The sequence below is a fragment of the Benincasa hispida genome, chromosome 7 (assembly GCF_027475165.1).
Source record: "Benincasa hispida cultivar pf3 chromosome 7, pf3_genome.v1.1, whole genome shotgun sequence".
Lineage (NCBI taxonomy): Eukaryota > Viridiplantae > Streptophyta > Magnoliopsida > Cucurbitales > Cucurbitaceae > Benincasa > Benincasa hispida.
In genome coordinates, this window is record NC_143484.1 from 57,447,298 (window position 1) to 57,469,795 (window position 22,498).

General features: G+C 38.8%; 2 protein-coding genes and 1 long non-coding RNA gene across 3 annotated transcripts; 1 reads left to right on the top strand and 2 right to left on the bottom strand.

The window, feature by feature from the left end:
* Window positions 1–10,009: 10,009 nt before the first annotated feature.
* LOC150035280 (uncharacterized) lies at window positions 10,010–10,417 on the bottom strand. Its single transcript, XM_090315297.1, has one exon. It carries the CDS (start codon window positions 10,415–10,417, stop codon window positions 10,010–10,012), a length of 408 nt encoding a protein of 135 aa, XP_090171423.1.
* Window positions 10,418–16,545: 6,128 nt separating this feature from the next.
* LOC120082193 (uncharacterized) lies at window positions 16,546–19,926 on the top strand. The gene is made up of 2 exons (XR_016530963.1): window positions 16,546–16,793; window positions 19,134–19,926. It is a non-coding gene; the product is annotated as an uncharacterized LOC120082193 (long non-coding RNA).
* Window positions 17,734–21,279, bottom strand: LOC120082192 (polygalacturonase At1g48100-like). The gene is made up of 7 exons (XM_039037459.2): window positions 20,746–21,279; window positions 20,331–20,462; window positions 19,651–19,878; window positions 19,518–19,562; window positions 19,236–19,443; window positions 18,568–18,758; window positions 17,734–18,383 (listed from the first exon to the last, which is right to left on the bottom strand). Exons 1-7 carry the CDS (start codon window positions 21,136–21,138, stop codon window positions 17,991–17,993), a joined length of 1,590 nt encoding a protein of 529 aa, XP_038893387.1. The 5' UTR covers window positions 21,139–21,279; the 3' UTR covers window positions 17,734–17,990.
* Between the last annotated feature and the right edge of the window lie 1,219 nt (window positions 21,280–22,498).

A 22,498-nucleotide genomic window follows, 5' to 3' on the forward strand; every position in this document is an offset into this window, starting at 1 on the left:
TAAAACACGATGCTGGGGTCAAGGCTAGCTGTGAAGTTATGCAAAGAACATGGGATGCGGCGACAAGTCTTATGAACATAATAGAAAGAGAAAGATAAATAATATAAACAACGCAAGTTCTCAATTGCGCTGAAGTTATAAATACGGTCCCGCTCTTCCCTTGGCGTACACCTTTCAGTGATCAGCCGTGCTCCCACATGTCTGTGGTGAGACAGAGACTAACATAATGAACGGAAGATTGCTTCCATGTCTGGAAGTACTACTCGCTTTAGTTAACGCATTCTTCTAATCTTCTCTCGATAGATCAGAATGGCATCTTCACTTATGCTCTCGCAGGTGAGGATGTTGTCTAGCATGCCTTAGCTAAACGCATTTTATATCTTTAACACAGATTAAGTACTTGTTTAATTCATATTAACTATTAGGGAATTAAGAAAACATCATGGAGAAAGTGATTAATGAGTGAGCGTAAATAGACAGAGAATGGAATATGAAAGCTATCGAAACATTTAATATATCTATTAAGCGTTTGATACATGGTGTGTGAATGAAGAGATAAAGAGAAAGTGAAATATAACGATGAAAGAAATAGAACAGATACAAACAAGCGCCAACGTCTTGGCACTGATTCGATGGAGATCTGCTTGCCAGATTGGATGGATCTGATGATAGGAAGAGCTTCCCTCTCAGGCTTGCTCAACCGGTAGCAGGGGTCTTTACACAGAGCTTCAAATCGGGTATTTGGCAGAATAGATCTGAGACTCACCTCTCGGCCTTGTCTCGTCTTCTTCCCGGATTTCTTCAATTAAGCATTCAGCTCAGTCTTTTCTCTCAACACTTTAGCAGCAATTCGCCCCGTATCAAGTAGCATAAGTTTTCTCTAAAATCTATGGGGTATTTATAGGTGCAAGTCTTTGACTCCGGCCTTGTGGTCCCCACTGATTGTTATGGTAATTTCGAAGATGGAGGGATATTATTCCTTCTGTTATGCAATCAGATCTTCAATTCTACACAACTGTTATTTGTACACGTGTCTCAATCCTCTGCTTTTGCGTTGCTCAGCTGCATATTTCAATCATGAGTTCGCATACGGTGTTATTTTTATTACCGCATGCGGTTGAAAGTCAGCTCTAGATCGATTATCGCATTGCGCCATCATTGCGGTAATCGTCTCTTCATTGTTGATTGACGAGCGCAATGTGACAGAGATGCGTTGATCAGTTTCTCGTGAGCCTTGAGCGTAAGCGGTGACTTGGTTTCTGCAAAACAGAGTAAATTCGGCTTGTCTTCCATCTTTATGGTGTTAATGGGTGTAATTGCGATCGTTTACAATTATTGTAATTCTAAGCTAATTTTCATACAATCGGCGCATATACACTAACTTTTGGCCGCAATATCTAGATAAAGTGACATACATAACTTGTATTTCTACACGTTATCACACCTCCAAATTTAGATATATGCATGTCCTCAAGCATATCTTCTACTAAGGCAATCATGCTCAATTCCTATCCTATATTTTTGCGACGATTGGTTGCTCCGAATGTTACATTTAGGCACATTACTTGACATCGCAATTTCCTTCTATCCTTGCTAATTCTTAGCAAGCCCTACTTTATTCTTCTATATGACAAAATTTTGCTAAAAAATGTTTTTCTAATTTTCAAAATAGAATGTTGATCTCTTCTTTGTCAAAACAACTTGATGTATCTATATGCGGTGAGCAAAACTTTGTGTCATTTATTTATTTAGAGACTGTTGGTCATGGTTACACTCTTCTTGGCTTATCCCCACGGGTGTCATGCGGACATCCAACTACGGTTGTGTGCCAATTTCAACTTTAACTCATGACATTTAGAGGAGTTGTCTCTTGCATTCTTTTAATTTTTTTTCCATACTGCGTTGTTCTTGGAAACCCAACTTCGTTTTGGCTTGCTCCTACGAGTGTCATACGAACATCCAACTACAAGCAGGCTCTTTTCACAACTAAACTCTTATCAGGTTGGGACAGTTTTGAGATTTTCCCTTGCACTGAAATTGGAGTTTTGCAATTTTTTTTTTAAATGAAAATGGACGCATTTTCTTTTCTTAAATACTGCATATTCTTGATCCATCTGCTCAGACCTTCCCCACCCTCAAATTTAAAGATGAGCAAGGTACTCTTTGCTTTGTTTGGATAGATTAGACAAACACTTAGAAGAAAATTTCAAAAAGAAGGTTTGAGCAGAACTTTGAAAGATAAAAGATAAAGTGCTGCTAAACTAAGAATTAACTAAGTGGTAGTCAGAATTTACTAAGTATGGGAAAGGTTTCTAAGTATAAACATATAATACATCATAGCAATGCAATGAAGATCGTAAAAATAAAAGATTAAGAACATCACAAAAATTAACAAAGGAAGATAAAAAAAAAAAAAAAAAAAGAGGCACATGCAAAATGTAGGGTGAATTATGTACTCTAATTGTATTGAATATTAACAAAGTGTACAAATAAGTATAATTGAACACAATACAAAATTTTCTATTGCCTGTACAAGAGTCAAAGAATTTGATTAACTTACAAAGAATAAATGAATTGAATACAAAATTTGAATGGTCGCATAAAAAAAAATATATTGGAAGAAAGTGTAACTATTAAGGTTGACGAGCAGGGGGATCTGGCGGAGGATGTTGAGGTGGTGTAGACGAAGCGTCATCAAATAATAAGTGCTGCCTTAGATGCGGAGGCACCATCGGTCCATGAAGATATGCGATGAGAAAATTAAAATACTCTTGATTACACTCCGCTATCTGTCTTTGGTGCAGGAAAGTCCTATGCATACTACGCTGCATATTGATGAGCGCCTCCCTTGAAGTTGCAGCACTGCGTTGAATCTCATCAATGCGCTCCATTACTATCTCAAAGCGTTGATTGAAGAAGTGTTTCTGGTGAGAGACAAGCTCCTACTGTTGAGAGAAGAGGGTTCTCATTTCAGCTAACTTAGCAGCCATAGAGGTGAAGGATGGTTGTGTCTACGATGTCTCGCCAGCATCGTTTTGGGGTTGGGCAGAGGTGTAACGACCCGGCCCTAGGACCTAAGTAAGGCCATTACTAAAATAAATGCATGCAAAGAATTTAAAACGGCACTCAGTTATTTGAAATAAATGCTAATTAAAAACAAGAGAAGTTCAAAAGACATTTAATAAATGCAATTGTTAAAAATAATAGTAGGGTACCCATAAATCATAAAGGTTAATAAGTGCATTTGAAAAACAATTCTTAATACTAAGTTTCAAACATCAAAACTAAACATTAAGGGAAACATGAAAGGAATTCTAAATCTCATGATGCAGAAGCGTAAAAACTAATCCCAGTGGCTCGATCACGAATTTCGCTGCGCCATCGCCAGTGCATCTCTACCCTTACCTGAAACATCAACATAAGAAAGAATGAGTATGAAATACTTAGTAAGTAACCCCACCACTGGGGTCAGGCTAGGCATCTATGTCCTCTAGATACCCACATATGGCACATAAATGCATGTAACATATAAGAGATTGAGTCCTATCCTATTGTAGTTAAGTATGCCCACAAAACTGGTGAATCCCGAAGGAAACACAAAACTGGTGAATCCCGAAGGAAACACAAAATTGGTGAATCCCGAAGGAAACACAAACTGGTGAATCTCGAAGGAAACACAAACTGGTGAATCCCGAATGAAACACAAACTGGTGAATCCCGAATGAAACACAAACTGGTGAATCCCAAAGGAAACACAAAACTGGTGAATCCCGAAGGAAACACAAACTGGTGAATCCCGAAGGAAACACAAAACTGGTGAATCCCGAAGGAAACACAAAACTGGTGAATCCCGAAGGAAACACAAATTGGTGGGCATCTAACTAATCAATAAGGATATTAACACAGTCCTAACGTGCTAAAATTCAACATGGTACAGTTCTAAAGCATACATAAAAAAAATTCCTTAACACCATGGCTGTATCACATACCCATAACTCTTAACAACATATTATACATCATCCATGTATAACTTATATCATAAAGCCACAACATACAGTAAGCCTCAACGCCAGCAGATTAGACATCGACATATGAAAACACATACTATCACATACTAACGATCAAGCACTCAGGTGTGCATGTAAATAAATCAGAATTTGTGCCAGAACATACTTTGATTCAAGTCATACTGTCAATCAACATGCTAACATTTACCATAACATATACTTATCATGCTAGCATACAACTAGAGCCTGACCCGTGGGCAGTTTCAGTGATAAGATTACTTACCTCGAAGTCAAGTTCAAATATTAATCTAAGCTAATGCTCTTAAAAAAAAAAAATAAACCTTGAATTAAGTCCCCTAATACAGACATAATACTAAATTTCAGTCTTTGGAATCATGACCCAACATAAAAATTTAAATCAGACGGTCACCAAAACTTACCCAAACAAAACTCGCAAGATTTCGACTTCAATATTTCCTCTTAGCAGATTTTAGAACTCATACCAAAACGCCAATCTGAACATGATTTTAGTCCCAAATTAGTAACTTAATTTTCTTATAGGTACCCTTAACCCAAAAGACAAACAGCCCAACTACTCACCCAAACTTAACAATTCCTGACGAAAAATCAGTCTCCTCCTCGATGAGCAACGTCCTCAAGATCCTCTGAATAATGCTTCTGCAAGTCCAAACTTAACGGATTTTAACCCAAAATTATTCCAAAACAAACCACACCTAAACTCCCAGGAAAACACCTAAAACTAAGAATCTTACCCAAAAGAGGTGTGACAGCAACCGCGACGACGGTAGGAGCTAGGCGACGTTGGACGAAGAAGCGACGCCAGACGACAAAACGGATCAACGACGTCGAACCCACGATCTTCGATCTGGCACCCGTGGACGGCTGAGAGTCGACTACGATCGTCACAACATGAGCAAAGGCGTGCGAAGGGCCGGCGGCGAGGCGAGGCGTGGACACGCGATTGAGAAGGGAGAGGTCGCGCAGTTTGGGTCGCCGAGAGAGAAAGGGATGCGAGCGACTGGGATTCGTGGCTGACGGCGGACGTTCAACGTCCAATCTGGGCGGCTGTGATTCGTGACTGGCGGCGGCTGTGAGGGACGGCTGTGAGGAGCGGCTCGGGATGAAGATGGGGGTGCCCTTTTTATTTTTAAAGAAAACTAATAAAAAAATAATAATAATAAAAGGAAAATAGTATATTTTTAATTAAATCCTTTCCTTAACCCACTTTATACTATTTAATCCCTTTTCTTTTTCCAAAAATAATTAATTCCTGCCATAACTTTTTAAATTGCATTTGAAAATTGAAAATTTTGTGAATAAATTCCATGACAACACTTAAATCCTCGAATTCATACTTTAAATTCGGAATTCCAAACATGCCCCTCAACTAAGGACAAATACTGAAAAGGGGAAAATTTTTACATTAATAATAAATAAATAAAAAGGTGTGGGGTGTTACAAAAGGTGCCTTCACCCAAATCGTGTGGGTCATCAACATGCGGCGGTGGAATGGTGGGTTGCGGTGATGAAGCTGATGGTGAGATGGGGGCTACTGGATAAATCATAGGAGATTTGGGGACAATAAGAGTTTGTAAAATGTTCGTGCAAGGGGGAAGAGGGTTGCGCTGTCGGGCTCGGAGGGCTTAGAGGCCGGATAACTAAGGGAAGAGGGTCCAGAGGTTCTAGATCTTGCGTTGGTGACTCCTGGACCTTCTCTTTTCCCTTATCTTCTCTTCGCTGTCTTTTGGGCCTTGGTTCTTGAGACGCATTCAAATCGATCGTAGGCCTCTTTGCTGGCAGCTCGAGGCAGTGTGGAGAATCTTTGAGGATCATCCTTAAGATTTTTATGTTGATGAGGCCGTGGACTTCTGGCATGGGCTCCTTATCAACGCCTACACCCGTAGATAGGCATAGACTTGAAATAATCCACGGGAAGAAATACTACCCCGAACATGCCCCACTAATGCTCTGATCTGCCTTGCGATCAACTGCCCTACGTCAATAGGAATGCCGCGGGCTATGCAGTATGCGGCCATGACCCGATCCCTTGATATAGTTATGTCATGCGTTGTTTGGATCAAGCCGCCTCTTAACCAAGTAGACCCAGAGCCTTCCCTCAAGTAGCAAGGACTTGGACTCCAAGGTACGGATGCCTTTGAGTGAGACCGACCACTTCGTGCCCGGTTGCGTTAATACCCTCAACGCATCATCCATCTATTCTTCTGTGGGATCATCAATAATCTTATTCCTTGGTGCATCAGGGTTGTCCTTCATCTGATAAATTTCGCTGATGTCCCTTGCGCTGAAGGATACTGTTTCTCCTTTAAAGGTCATCGCATCCCTGTTTCCATGAAGACGCCCACGGTAAAAGCTTCGCACCACCTGAGGCATGATGATGATGGGCACTGGCAGAATGTGTCCCACCCATGTTCCATAATTACGCTCGTGATGAGGTCAGGTAGTGGATTCAACGTAGGAAAGAAGCCCATCTCGATCAACATATCATCATTTTCCTTTTTCTTTGATGAGCGCTTCTTAGCTGCCACGGGTTCGCTGCTTTCTGCTATAGTCTTTCCTTTTGCCAGTGCAAGGCGGGCTGCTTGTCTTTCCTTCCTTTCCCCCTCCTTGTGTTGTTCTTCTTTCTCGCGCTCTGCGAGTTCTTTGCCCTTGCTCTTATATAAGCGCCGCTTATTGGCTTCGCGCTTCTTCCTCATCTTCTCCAACAACAATCTGTACTCGTGTTCCTTCTTCCTCCTCTCTTCTTCTTCTTCTTCTCTTTCTTCTCTCGCAAATTCTTCTTCGAATTGCTCAGAGGCCAGCAATAGACACCGTTCCTCCTTCTTCCTCCTCTCTTCTTCTTCTCCTTCTCTTTCTTCTCTCGCAAGGCGGGCAAGCTCATTGTTGCTTCACATTTCTTCAATCTCCAATCTTTTTCTTCTATTCCCCTCTGCGATGATGAGTTTGCCCCTCTCCATCTTTTCTTGCTTCTCTTTCTCTTCTTTTCTTTTTCTCTCCTCCTCTTCCAATGCCAAAATTAATTTTTGAGGGTCAATTGTGGACCCTTGCGGCGCATTCTCCCTGCGACGCCACATTAGGGGGGTTCCTTCTGCTTCTTCTCCTTCATCGGTCGCAACTTGTTACGTTGGTATGGGTTGCGCCGATTCCATCAACTTTGCCGTTTCCCCCCTGTCCTCCCTTACGGAGGTTGATTCTCCACCAGGGCTCGCAGCCCTATGTTTCGCTTCCTTTTCTTTTCTCAAGCGCCTCTCTTCACGCCGTCGCATTTTCTTTTCTTGTTTCTCCTTTTTCTTTCTTTCCTTCCTGGCCTCCTCATCTTCATTATCATCCTTTTTCTCTTTATTCTTCTTTTCTTTGCGATGATGGGAAGATTCAGACTCCCTAGCCTTCTTTCCCTTAGTCTTCTTCTTCTTCTTCTTCTTCTTTTCATCAACCACTTCTGGTTGTGCTTCCCCCGCAACTTTCTCCAACGCAACCTCGCCTTCCTTAACCTTCTCTATCGCAATCTCTTCTTCTTCTCTTTCTTTTCTCGTAATCTCTTCTTCTTCTTTTCTTGGAGGTCCGTCATAGGCTTCTATGTTGCCAGTCACCTCAGGAATCTCAAGGGCCAAAACGCCTCTTCCCGTCTCTTCTTCTTCAACCACCACTTCCTCCGCCACCACTACTCCATCCTTTACCCCCACCGTCTCCTCCTCCATAGGCAGTAGTTTATTTACAACCCCTGCCTGAGGCAGTCCACCTCCTTGCTCCAAGGTACTCAGAATTTTGCCAAACACCTCCATATTATCACGTCTCTTCCTTTCACTTTTAATTGAGATGACAGGTGTTGGCGTAGGCATGCTTTCGGTGCTTCCTCTTCTCTTGAACAAAGGAGGCCTAACGGATAGAGGGTTTCACCGGCCTCTCCCGGCGAGTCTCGGGACAGTGTGGGCTTGGGCGGCAAGTCTGCGACTAGCAGCCAGGAATGCTGCCTCTCGCATGGCTACTTGGTCAGGTGTGAAAGGTGAAGCAGATTGGGTGGGAGTTTGGTCAGCCATGGATACAAACTTGAGAAAGGTCTGGTAAAATGCTTGAGCTGCTGGGGAAGAAATAAAGGTTTGGGTGCAAAGCGCTAGGGTTTCAGAATGCCAAAATGAGGTAAAGGTTTACCAATGAGGGAGAATGTCTTATTTATAAGTTGGGCCGTGGCGAGCCCAATGCGATTTTTGCGGCGACAGGCCTCGAGCAGCTCAACAGGCGCGTCGTTCCACCTCCCTCATTTATGGAATTTTAGATAAAGCTGTCCTTTCGTCTGCCAAGTCATAATTGCTTGGGGATACGAAACGATTGGACTTCTCCCAAATTACAAAAAGAATTTTCTTTAATATTTTATTTGAATGGACGCAAGATAAAGATTAATGCACTGTGCTCACCAACGCAACTGCATTTTCGCAGAGGACGGGCAACAACGCATATATCCCCACAACACACCCCTTAACCAACGCATTTCTGGAGGATGCCTCAACATAGTGCATTCAGCTAAGGACGGGCAAAGGACATATACGAGCACAACACACCCCTTAACTCAATATAGTTGAGTTAGGTGAACGCAAAGCATTCCTTATTGGTTTGAGATGCGTCCATTGTCGCCTTGCATACCTGTTGTTAATTGTTTTATTATTTTTATTATATATTTTTTCATCAACGCAAGTTCTATGACTTGCAGCAATAAATTCTCTCTTTATTACTCAATCATTCACCATTTTGCTCAACACATTAATTACAGAAAAAGTCAAGGAATTAAAGACGAGACAAAATTAAATGCAAAGAAATAAATGAGGAAATAAATTCATAAAGTCAAAATTAAATGAAGAATTAAAGACAAAATTCAAAATTTAAAGAGACAACAATTTAATAAAGCATTAAACATAGTATTGACATATGGACTGAAAATTGTGTTGTCATGAGTGATCGCAATCCACATCTCCGCAGGCGACCAAACTTGCCTGCTCAATGTCTTAAGGACATTGCTCTTTTCCTGTAGATCCTGGGGCTTTTGAATTGCTGGGCAATGTTCCCGGTGTTTGACTTCTTAGCTCAGAGACCAGCTGGCCCACTTGGATCTCCAGATTCCTTATTGAAGACGCTTGTGCTTGTATCACTGCATCATTTTTATCCATATATTGTTTCAGCAGCGTCTCCAACGAGCTTCCCGAGGTGTTAGATGATGATGGTTGCTGGTTGTGCGGTCTTGATTGCCCTTGATTGTGGTGAAAAAGCGGATTCCCTCTACTGCCCTCTTGATGGTTAACTGGCTCTCCTAGGTTGGGATTGCCTCCCCAACTGAAGTTAGGATGACTCCTTCAGCCCGGGTTATAGGTGTTGCTGAAGGGATTGTTCTGGATAGCACACACTTGCTGAAGGTTCAATGGGCACATGTCAGCTCCGTGAGCCCCTCCACAATTGACGCAACTGATTGCGGCCACCTGAGTCGATGTAGCAGGTTGCGCTGATTATTGAGCAATGGCTCCTTGGTTAATTGCCATTGATTGGAGGATCGAGGTCACCACGGCCATCTGAGCGGCCAACGTGGTGATTGTCTCCGCAAGGACAATGGTTGTTTCATTTTTCCTTCTCTCGGTGCCTCGACCTCCATATCCATCGTCGATCCAGTCATCCATATTCCGCGAGATGCGGTCAAGGATGACTTTAGCCACTGTGTATGTCTTATCCATAAAACCTCCTACCGTGGAGGCATTAGTAATAGTCTGCGTTGCTCTGTTTAGGCCATTATAAAACGTTTCCATCAAGATGTAATCGGGGATCCCGATATGCGGGTAGTTTTTCACCAGTCTCCTAAATCGCACCCAGGCGGTGCTTAGGGTCTCATTCTCCATCTGTTAGAAGTTCAACACATCATTTCGTCGCCTTGCGTTGACGGTAGGTGGGAAGAACTTCTTTATGAACCGCTCCACCAGTTGCTCCTATGAAGTAATCTTATTTGGCTCCAGTGAGTAAGCCCACCTCTTAGCCTCGTCCCTCAAGGTGTAGGGGAACAAATACAGTCTTATATTCTCTAGGGTCACGCCAGGTAAGGAAAAATTGCCGCATATCTCGATAAAGCTGGTTAGATGGGCGTGTGAGTCTTCACCTTGTAGACCCTCGAACTTCCCGACATTTTGAATCATCTGCAGCATGACCGACTTAATCTCAAAACGTGTGTTCTCCTCCACAATCGGCCTCGAGATTCCAGGCGAAAAGTCATACAAATTGAGTGCCGCATAATCACGCATTGGGATATTGCGATCAGTCGCTAGGAAGACAGAATCCTGAGCCGATCGAACAACCCCTTGGTTCACAACCAATACCGCATTATCATTGTTGTCCGCCATGCTGGCTGCCTTCTTTCGCCTAATTCGGTTCTGACATGCCTTTGTGCGGAAAGTACGCTCAATCTCAGGGTCAGCTTCGAATTCTGGTTCAGCACCAGGACTCATAAACCGTCAGGCTGCTCTCCACGATGAACAGCCAGTACAATGAGATCTGTCTAGCAAAATACCAAAAACACACTCAAGCAATAAACTGTTAACCAGTCCCCGACAACGACGCCATAAACTTGTTGTTTTTTTGGGGACGTTGATAGTTATGATTGATGATGTTCTATGCTATGCGCGAAATGATGCTATACTACTGCTAGATATGCGTTAATTATGGATGCTCACGTAGTAAGCCATGCATTGTCACAAGTTTCCTTACGATGGAACCAAGTGTAATTCCACCGCAAGTTTCTCGGTGTGATCCGAGGTTGAACACAGGGACTGTTTTAGGTTATTGTGGTAGGTTTTTCAATCTTTAAAAAGGATGTTTTGTGTACAAGTATATAAAATTGCGGTAAAGTAAATGAAAGCAATAAAGATGTGATAATGAAAATAAGATACAGTAAACCTAAGCTAGATGATACAAGATACATGCTTCTTGATACACGATGCTGGGGTCAAGGCTGGCTGTGAAGGTTATGCAAAGAACATGGGATGCAGCGACAAATCTTATGAACATAATAGAAAGAGAAAGATAAATAATATAAACAACGCAAGTTCTCAATTGTGCTGAAGCTATAAATACGGTTCTGCTCTTCCCTTGGCGTACACCTTTCAGTTATCAGCCGCGCTCTCACATGTCTGTGGTGAGACAGAGACTAATGTAATGAACGCAAGGTTGCTTCCATGTCTGGAAGTACTACTCACTTTAGTTAACGCATTCTTTTAATCTTCTCTCGATAGATCAGAATGGCATCTTCACTTATACTCTTGCAGATGAGGATGCCGTCTAGCATGCCTTAGCTAAATGCATTTTATATCTTTAACACAGATTAAGTACTTGTTTAATTCATATTAACTATTAGGGAATTAAGAAAACATCATGAAGAAAGTGATTAATGGGTGAGCGTAAATAGACAGAGAATGGAATATGAAAGCTATCGAAACATTTAATATATCTATTAAGCGTTTGATACATGGTGTGTGAATGAAGAGACAAAGAGAAAGTGAAATACAACGATGAAAGAAATAGAACAGATACAAACAAGCGCCAACGTCTTGGCACTGATTCGATGGAGATCTACTTGCCGGATTGGATGGATCTGATGATAGGAAGAGCTTCCCTCTCAGGCTTGCTCAACCGGTAGCAGGGGTCTTTACACAGAGCTTCAAATCGGGTATTTGACAGAATAGATCTGAGACTCACCTCTCGGCCTTGTCTTGTCTTCTTCTCGGATTTCTTCAATTAAGCATTCAGCTCAGCCTTTTCTCTCAACACTTTAGCAGCAATTCGCCCCGTATCAAGTAGCATAAGTTTTCTCTAAAATCTATGGGGTATTTATAGGTGCAAGTCTTTGACTCCGGCCTTGTGGTCCCCACTGATTGTTATGGTAATTTCGAAAATGGAAGGATATTATTCCTTCTATTATGCAATCAGATTGTCAATTCTGCACAACCGTTAGTGGTACACGTGTCTTAATCCTCCGCTTTTTCATTGCTCAGCTGCATCTTTCAATCGTGAGTTCGCATACGGTGTTATTTTTATTACTGCATACGGTTGAAAGTCAGCTCTGGATCGACTGTCACATTGCACCGTCATTGTAGTAATCGTGTCTTCATTATTGATTGACGGGCACAATGTGACAGAGATGCGTTGATCAACTTCTCATGAGCCTTGAGCGCAAGCGGTGACTTGGTTTCCTGCAAAACAAAGTAAAATTCGGCTTGTCTTCCATCTTTATGGTGTTAGTGGGTGTAATTGCTATCATTTATAATTATTGTAATTCTAAGCTAATTTTCATACAATCGGCGCATATACACTAACTTTTGGCCACAATATCTAGATAAGGTGATATAAATAACTTGTATTTCTACAAGTTATCAATGATGGATCCCATGACTAAAGAGTTTAGTCAATTATTCATGTACCATTGAGCTTCGAGCTACAGGTCCATAAGGTCTTCTTGGTAGCTAAATGGATTCAAGTTGAGGATCAATTCTTGGTTTTGATTTGAAATGTTCAAATTGACAAAAGATAATTCGATTATATATGATATGATCGGTATGGTGTATGAGATACATCTAGTGGAGGGTTAATGTAAATGAGATTTATATTAAGTGTCATGAAATAGAAAAAGAGCAATGGTTTGTATGTTTCATGAGATGAAATATTAAAACTATAGGTTATAAATATAATATGATAATTTGATTATCATTTATATTTATAATAATATTAATTATTGAATAATTATCTCTTTTTCTTTAATAACCAATTGAGTGGGAGGTTGTTGGTAGTTTTCATGGTAACGGTGAGATAAAAGGAAAAAAGTTTTCTTAATTTTAGTAGTTGTTAATTTGAGATTTCCAATTTTGAAAAGTTCTCATAAAAAGCTTGTCAAGTAAATAAGATTTATTAAACGATAGCTTGGAGAGACTAGATGTTCGTGGAGTGTTTATATACGATAGACACTCAGCTGGCCGATGAGCTAAACGATCGCATAGCTTTAGCTAGACGATCACATAGCTTTTATTAAACGATTGGGCATCGTCCTATACAATAGGCTTTGACATCTTCCACTTGCTCAATCATTTGCACGATTGTTCTCCTTCAGTCTCTGCCTCTAACCAAGTCCACACAACCCACACTCTAGATTCTCACATCGAGAATACCAAGGTAATCTTTGTGGTGGTGTCATACTCAACTTGACACTAGTCGAGGTTCTGTGGAGGCCGTTCGCTGTGTTCGTGATCTGAGTGTTTGTTGTGTTCAAGATTCCTATTGATCATGTAGTGTAGTGGTCGAAGTGTTCGAGCATTGGAGAGTTGCAGTGTTGCTGATTGTTCGAGCGTTCGTGATCAAGGGTATTGAAGATGAGTCTTCAAAGGTTTGTTTGTTCTTCCCTTTATCTTAAAAAAAAAAAAAAAGCATGCTTCTGTTTTGCGCATAGCCCGTTGTTTCCGTTTGTGTACTGTAATTGTGAATGTTCATATACGAATGAAATTTGGAACGATCCTTCCACTGCTCATGGAAATCCTCATGTCCGATTTCCTTCAATACCAAATTTAGAGGGAGGTCGTTCCATTGTTAACACTCAAATACCAGATCCTTAAACCATATAGTCTTATCAGTTAGTTAGAGATAGGTAGAAAGGGTCATTCGACCACCTGTTCGATATGATGAAGCTAATTTTGTTAGTTTTTCTTTAAATTGTTTTGAAGAAAATTCACCACCAGAACCCAGTACTTATAAACAAGCTATCAACTCAAGAGATAGAGAAAGATGGTTAGAAGCAATGGATTCTGAAATGAGTTCTTTAAATAAGAATTCTACGTGGGTGTTAGTAGATAGACCAGAAAATCAGAAGATTGTTGATTGTAAATGGATTTTTAATATTAAACCAGGCATACAAGGTTTTCAAAATCTCGCTACAAAGCATGACTTGTAGCCAAAGGTTTCACATAAGAGGAGGGCATTGATTATAGTGAAGTTTTCTCTCCGGTTGTCAGACGCACATCTATTAGAGTTCTATTATCCTTAGTGGTACAATTTGATTTAGAACTTGAACAAATGGATGTTACTACAACTTTCTTGTATGGAACCTTAGATGATAACATTTATATGAAGCAACCTCCGAGTTTTGAACAAACTGGAAAAGAAAATATGGTATGCCATTTGCAAAAATCTATATATAGCCTTAAACAGTTTTCTAGACAATGGAACAAGTATTCCGCCAGTTTTATAGCTTCAATGGGCTTCATTAAAAATTCTTTTGATACTTGTGTCTACAACAAAACAATTAATCAAAAGATCTTTGTTCTTTTATTACTATACATTGATGATATCTCATTGCATCTAATGATTCTTCTAAGATTTTGAAGTTTAAACTTCAATTGAAAGACAAGTTTGAAATGAAGGATTTGGGATTGGCCAAGAAGATTTTAGGTATGATCTCACTAGAGATAAACAAAGTTGTTCTTTATTCATTTCTTAAGCTGATTATTTTGAAAAAGTTCTCAAACGTTTTAATTTGGAGGAATGCAAATCTGTTAAAATACCACTTGCTCAACATTTTAAATTGTCAATTAATTAGTCACCTTCTACTGAAAAAGATAAAAATGGTATGAAACTGATACCTTATGCCAATCTTGTAGGAAGTCTTACGTATGAAATGATTTCTAGTAGACCAGATTTGGCTCATTCAATGAGTGTCATCAACAGATTTATGAGTAATCCAGGTAAAACTCATTGGAAGACTTCCAAATTGGTGATGAGATATATAAAAAGCTCTGTAAATAAGGGACTGTTGTATTCTAAAAGTGATGATTCTGTTGATACGATTGTTGGATATGTTGACTCAGATTATGCAATTGATTCTGATAGACGAAGATCTCTCACATTATATGTTTTTATATTATTTGGCAATACTATCAGTTGGAAATCAACCCTTCAATCAGTGGTAACTTTGTCCTCCACTGAAGTAGAGTATATGGCTTTGGCAGATGTTACCAAAGAATCAGTTTGGCTTAAAGGTTGATCTATGAGATGTGTTCGATATCTTGTTCTATCAAATTGTTTTGTGATAGTCAAAGTGAACTAGCTATCTCAAAAAATCCTACTTTTCATGACAATACCAAGCATATAGATGTAAGACTCTATTATGTTAGAGAAATTGTTTAAGAAAGCAAGGTTGTTTTACAAAAAATTGATGGTTCTCACAACCCTGCTGATATGTTGACTAAAACTGTTTGTTTAAGAAGGCAAGGTTGTTTTACAAAAAATTGATGGTTCTCATAACCCTGCTGACATGTTGACTAGAACTGTTGCATTTGATCGTTTTGAATATCTCTACAGCTTGCTGAAGCTCAGGGATGTTTGTTTCACATTCTGATTTTTGAAGAACCGAATCAGAGTTGGTTTTCTTTGCAAGCAGCTGAATTTGTTCATCAAGAGGGTGTTTGTTGGGCTATACCCATTTTGTAGTGACTTTCAAACTTATGTTCTTGGGCTTTTGTTATTTTTTTTTGGACTTTTGCTGGACTAAAATTGTTGTAACAAGTTTTGTTATTAGAATATTCCTCCTAACGGTCTCTGTACCTTTTGCGTGATAAATCCAAAAAGCTTGATAAATAGTTCAGTCCTTCAGCATTGAGGAGGAGAACGAAATCTGTAAACCATCTCAACTGTAATGAAATTCCTCTCTTTGATTCAAAGAGAATGTAGACTCTAAGTCAAACCACTATAATTTCATTGTGTCATTCTTCTTCTTCCTTTTCATTATTGTTTTGATATTCGATTCAACATCTTCACAATTTGTTAATCATTTCATTTTTTTTGTGTTTAGTTTTATTTTTTTATTTTTTTAAGTTAAACCTATATTTTTTTTATATTTATTACAATAATCTACATCTTTCTTAAGTATGAATTATTAGACAAATTTTAAAAACAAAAACAAGTTTTTAAAATGATTTTTGTTTTCAAAAATTGGTTTGATTTTTGAAAACATAAGTATAAAGTAGATAACAAAGCAATAAATTTAGAGGTGGCAGAGGTGTTTGTATGCTTAGCTTAATTTTCAAAAAACTAAAAACAAAAAATCAAATGATTACTAAATGGGTAAAAAATCTAGAAATGGTAGAGGTGTTTATAAGTTTAATATAAAAAAAATAAAAAATAAAAAAGCCAAATAATTATCATACGGGCGATAGCCATTGAGATCATGTTTACTGAAAATTAATGTAATCAAAATGAGATTTTTATTGATAGATGAATCTTAATAGTCTTGAATCACAAATATAATTGGATTGTTTTTTTTACAGCACTATACATTTTGACTGCCTAATCCTATTGGTAATAAGTAACAATATGTAACAATAACCATAGAGAGTAGATGCCACGTAAACAACAACAAAATTAATGGAGAACACTCTTTACATTATCATGGATTAGTATGTCTCAAAACTGGGATTATTCTTTAACACTGGACGGGGGCGGGAAGAAAAGGCGGGAGAGGGAGGAACCGGGGAGTGGAGGATCTGCTCCGACCTAAAAGCCCGCAGAAATTGTAACAAAGCGGCCATTTGCGATGAAGGGTGTATTTGTATTTTGATTCTCGGATTTATAATCTGCCGCCACCGCTTGATTGGAGAGAAACACAGGGGCATCGCAGATCGGGTCAAATCATAGCCATTGATGTGGCCTGGGTTCTCCTATCGTCTATCCACTGCAATCGAGGTCAGTCTGTAGTCCCTTTACTCATCTATGCTTCTTTACTGCCATTTCACTAGGATTCTCCTAAATTCAGTACTATGTTTGAATCGTATGTATACGTAATCCTTTTGGACTTCGTGGTTAGCGAGAGATATGTTTGATCATGCTACTGCCAATGATCCATTTTGCTCAAGAAGGTTCTGTTGAGTAGAAGTAGTATCTGTGTGGTTTCGATGGTTGTTTCACTCTGGTAATGGGAGCATCGAAGATTCTCCATCCATTCGATGTGTTTGTTTTTGTCTGACTATGTATCTTTGTTTCTCTTTTCATTGTTTCCGTGAAGATCAGACAAAATCATTAGGGAGAAGTACTATAGTCTCTAGGTTTGTTCCTTTAAAATTATGATTGGTTCCATGAGTCGATATCTCGTATCGACTTATAAATAGAGACAAGGTAAATAATAAAGGGCTTAGAAGGAATGGACTTAAGGCATGATGATCACATATCTAGAATTTAATATTCTATGAATTTCATTGACAACCAAGTGTGTTAGAGTTAGTTGTTTTGTGAGAATAGTTGAGATGTGTGTAAGTTAGTCTGAACATTCCCAAATATGAACTAGTTGAACAACTTGGAGATTTTTTATTGGAGCTAGATTAGGCAAGCGAAATCTCTTAGTAGATTAGTGGGGTGGACAAGAGTGGATCCTGATTCTTGGAAGTTAAATAAAACTATCATAGAAGATGTTTGGTCCAGTTTCAAACTTGAAAAAAGTGTGGGATATTTCCAGAATTTTATTACTATTAGTTGGTCAGGGTGTTCTTTTGAATGATATTTACCTTACGAGTTATCGTGATTTTTAGATTCTTTGTTACATCGTATGCATTTTACTTCTCGGTATGACATAGGATTTTAGTTCAACTTATATTAAATTGCAAAATTTTGAAATACAAAGAGATGGATCTATTAAAAACCTTCATAGAGCCTTTAGTATGAAATCACCCAATGAAGCGTACTATGACAAAGAAGCAGCATTCTACTACTGCATTCTAGCCAAAGCAACATGCCTGTATCTCAATGGGCCGAACTATAACTTTTACAGAGTAATCTTATGAACCATGACTACTAAAATGTACAAAGCATAGGCTCATGTGTGAAAAGGGGTTGGAAAATCATGCCAACCACACAAGTGAATTACACCAATAATTATCGACTTCACACTCAACAAGAATCAAAATCATACTGAATTTGGTTGCTTGATGGCTTCCCAATTTGCAAACAGTCAATTGGTGGGACAGTAGGAGTTCTCAACTCTCCAAAAGTTTGCCAGCAGAAGGCCCCGTATAAATGATAGAGTTCTTGCAGTGGCTTCAGCTCAATTGCAGTTAGTGATATATCTGCACATGGCAGATTATCACTACAGGCAAAGTGTACTGGCTTTACTGTGTAAGTACCTCTTATTCTTTCATAGTTTATTCCTGATAGAGCCACAGCTGAAGTTTGGTTTGAGCATTTGGCTTTGTCACAGTAGAATTGGTCTATAACTATTGGTATCTTAACCTCGGAAACCTGAATATTTGAGAAGAGGACTCCTTGTACAAAACCTAATCCACCCTGCAGATGCACAGTCTGGAATGAATTTTGAGAGAGCTGGTTTGATATTACAGTGCATGTTGCTTATAGGTTTCTATCTTCCTCAAGATAACAGACTAATGCAAAATAAAGCATTTACTTAACTGATCAAGACTAGCACCATTGATGAGTTAATCCTAAAATGAATTGTGTTTTGAATGCATACCTGCCACGTTTTAATTCTGACACCAGTCATTGTGTTATGCATAGTTATATCCCGGACAGTGATGTTAGAAACACAAGCCTTTGTGTTATCCTTCCCCAGACTTCCAATGCTGATTCCATGTCCTGGCCCACAATTGACATTATGTATATACACATTTGAGCATCCAGTTTGTATTGAAATACAGTCGTCACCTGTGTATGAGATCAAACCTAGCAGTCAGTTTTCATCTTTTTTTTTTTTTTTTTTTTTGGGGGGGGGGGGAATTGAGTTTTCTTATGACCAAATGCTGTAGGATTAGGTTGTTGTTTTTGTAAGATTAGTGCATAAGTTAGTCTGGTTTAGAACTTCAAGTTACATGAATGATAGCAAAGAAATAGGAGAAGATTGGGGAACGATCTATTTGCCTCACGTCTTGCATATGGTTGCTGGACAATGGCGATGATAAGGGAGGGTTAAAATTCTTTATGTTTTCACCGGAACCATCCAAATTGATAAAACTAATCCATTGGTTGATGTCATTGAGTTTTCCAATAGTTTTTAGAACTGATTGGTTCTTATATATGCAGGTCTCAGTCTTTCATGTAATGACACCATGCCCCACTATGGTCAAAATGACAATAAGATCTAGAATTACAAAAGATAATGATTCTATGCCAAATAATTCATACCACAAGAGAGAGTGGAGCTGTAGATTAGCACATCCTTGGAATTCTGCAGATGAATTCCATCAGTATTGAGACTATCACCTGGAGATGAAACAAAAAAATCATGAACTAAGACTCCAATGCAATTGTCGAACTTCAGGTGGCATTGAGGACTGTTCTGAATTGTTATGCCAGTGACGGTAACGTTAAAACTTCCATAAAACCTCAAAGCCTGTACAACAAAAGAACAGAGCCGTGTCAAGGGGTCTGAGCTCAAGAAATTTAGGGATCTAGTATGTCGCTTACCGTTGGTTTGATCCTAGGCATCTTTCCCTCAAGCTCACTTCTTGCCTGCCATATGTTTTAGTCTGAATTTAGAGAAAATGCAGCAGAAAATTCTTAGATACCATAATGTGGAGTTTGAAGATGGGTGAGTTACCGGGGCTGGTGGCTTTTCTTTTAGAGTGCTGTTGAGTGGAATAAGTTGTTTGAATTCATCCTCAATGGGATCATCATAAGGTGAAACTTGCCACCATGCTGAACCCCTTCCATCAATAACTCCATTTCCTTGGATCGTTAGCCCCTTCAACTTTGTGAATTGTAGCCATTGCAATAGACCTTTACCCCAAACTTTGAAGTCCGTCGGTGCAATGATTGTCCCGTCCAACTTTTTTTTTAAATGAAAAAAAAACAGTAACAGTTGCAGTTCTATTAACTCTCTCATAGAGAATAGATTAATTTCGATGGAAAACGTAATTTTAATAAGAAATTGCTAATTTCATGTCAATTGGTTGGATTGGTACGTGTATCATGAATCATCCAAAAAATTGATTGAAAACTAGAAAGATAAAATTGACACAAGATTAAAGTGAGAGTAATTTGTAGTATTGATGCAAAAAGCTTATAGCATGTTTCGATTTTTTTTTTAAAAAAATCATTTTAAAAAATGCTTTTAATCATTCCAAATCAATTTTAATATTATGAAAATTGTATTTAAAAGTATAAAATTAAACGTTGAATTGATTTTAAATGATGAAACGTATATTTTGAAGTGATTTTAAATATGATAAAAGTAATTTTAATCATTTTAAAATCAGACATTAATGAAAGATTAGATACCTGAAATACGATATTGGGCTGGCAGTACGGACCAGAGAAGGAGATGGGGCCTACTAAAAAGACGTATTTTGATGGGACGATGAAGGTTGATGCTGCCACCTTGCAACTGGCTGTCCATGTGTCCTGGAATGCCTGCGATATACAAGATTATTTTACTGTTACATCTGTTTACTGACGGTAAAAGAGACTTTTTCAACTGTTTGGCGTTAGTTTTCAGGATGCTGTCTACTCCGCCCAATTATTCTTGCTCACATCCTGACCCAACTGCCATAACGAGATTCCGTCTTTCTAGATGGGCCCACCCTACCTTTCCCATTTCCCTTCCCCGTAAAATACCATTTCCACCACACGTACACATAATGTGCAATTGTAAGTTCATAACTATTTTTATTAAGATAAAGATTTAATGTTTCACCTTAGTGTCATCAGTTTCTCCATCGCCTTTAGCTCCAAAATCCAGCACGTTAAAAATGGAAGAATGACCCCCCTTCTGGGGTGGTGGACTGCGAGGGATATCTGGTTTCGGCTTAGCAACTGGCGGTGGCAGCGGTTGCGGTGTCTTACGAGACGGTGGTGGCTTTGTCTTTGATGCACTACCATGGTGGTTGCCTTTGTGAGAGCCACCGTGGCCGTGAGCCTTCCCTTTCTTGGAGGAGAGTGCAGGCGAAGCCACTCTGTTCTTCCTCCAATAATGCTTGCTTGTGGCTCTTCCATGGCAGCCCTCCAAACTAGAAGACCAGACAAGAAATGCCACCAGACACATAAATGTGAGCCCTCTGAAACTTATCCCTTTCATTTTCATGTACATTTGAAAGAGAGAAGAAGAAAGAAAGATAGATAGAAAGATAAATTTAGTTTTTAGAGAGACAAAGTAGTTTGGGGTTGTTTAAATAGAGAAAGGGACTTCAGAGCTAGCGTCAGTAGTCTATGCATGGAGAAGCCAAGCCACAGAAACTAAGCAAAGCTATCATTTTGATTTTAAACTAACTATTACCCAATACTCCATGTATTTGGCCACGTGTCTTGTAATTTGCTGATGGAGCTTGTAACTTAAATATATATATATATATATATACACACACACACACTTACCAAAGTCTAGTTAAAATAATGAACTAGCAGTGCTTAGTTCTTATGACACACAACACGACGTCGTCTAAGTAACCCAGAACCAGATGTATGAAAATTAGCCAAGATTCTTTTGTACATTGGTCGTACCTGGTTGTCTGATTCACCATCTAGGATATGTCTGGTTTATCTGTAATATTTGGAAGTGAAATGATTAATTAAGCATATAATTGAGGAGTTAAAAGATAAAAGACGAAATCAGGACATGTGATTGTGTGGGTCTATAAGGGTAAAAGAACGAAGGGCAGGCACTGAAATATTTCAGCTCATTATAGTCACATGCAACTATCACGGGCCAATCTTCTCTCTCCCAAAATTTTCCCCACTACATTATGACTGAAAAAATTATTCAATGAGACTATTGCAATATAATTGGTTCATACTAATCACTGGATACAAGTTTGAGGTACCTTTAGAATTTTTCTTTCATACATCTTCGAGGTTCAAAATTGTCTGTGAAAATTGAGTGGCTTTCTCGAATAATTTCTTTCTTCATAAAAAAAGTCAGAGTATTTTTTATTTATGAATGACTTACGTCCTTTAGAGAGTTTGCGAGTGTGTCTCAAGCAATAAAGCAAAAAGGATGTATATTATATATGCATAAAATTTCGCAAAGACATTTGCTTGAAAGGAGTAATCCTTTATACTGAAGTGAGATAACCAATACTAAAATAGAATTTTTTTTCACCCATGGTTTTGGGGGATACAACTCAATGTCCCAAGTCGTATATTTAAAATTTTTCTAATGGTTTAGATTGTGTTAAAATATTGATATAATATTAAATTTACCTTAATTCATCAATTTAAGTTTTTGGATTTCTAAAGGAATCTTATGTCATGTCATTTGGTTGTCACTTTTGAGTTTTTCTTTCTTTGTTGTTGTTATGCTCTTAATTAGACCTTCTCCTCCATGTTGCTATTGTTTTGTTTGTGTGAAAATGACATGAAATAGAGAAGGGAAGTTAATTTGATTGGGAAGAAATACTTAATTAAAAAGTGGTTGCTGTGACTCTGAGTATTTAAAGCTTTTTAGATGTATA

Coding starts and splice junctions, on each gene's coding strand:
- LOC150035280 (XM_090315297.1), bottom strand. CDS start 10,417: ATGGCGGACAACAATGATAATGCGGTATTGGTTGTGAACCAAGGGGTT.
- LOC120082192 (XM_039037459.2), bottom strand. CDS start 21,138: ATGTACATGAAAATGAAAGGGATAAGTTTCAGAGGGCTCACATTTATG. Junction 19,444..19,517: donor TGCCTAGGATCAAACCAACG/GTAAGCGACATA, acceptor TTTGTTGTACAG/GCTTTGAGGTTTTATGGAAG. Junction 18,384..18,567: donor TCAGAATTAAAACGTGGCAG/GTATGCATTCAA, acceptor GTGCATCTGCAG/GGTGGATTAGGTTTTGTACA.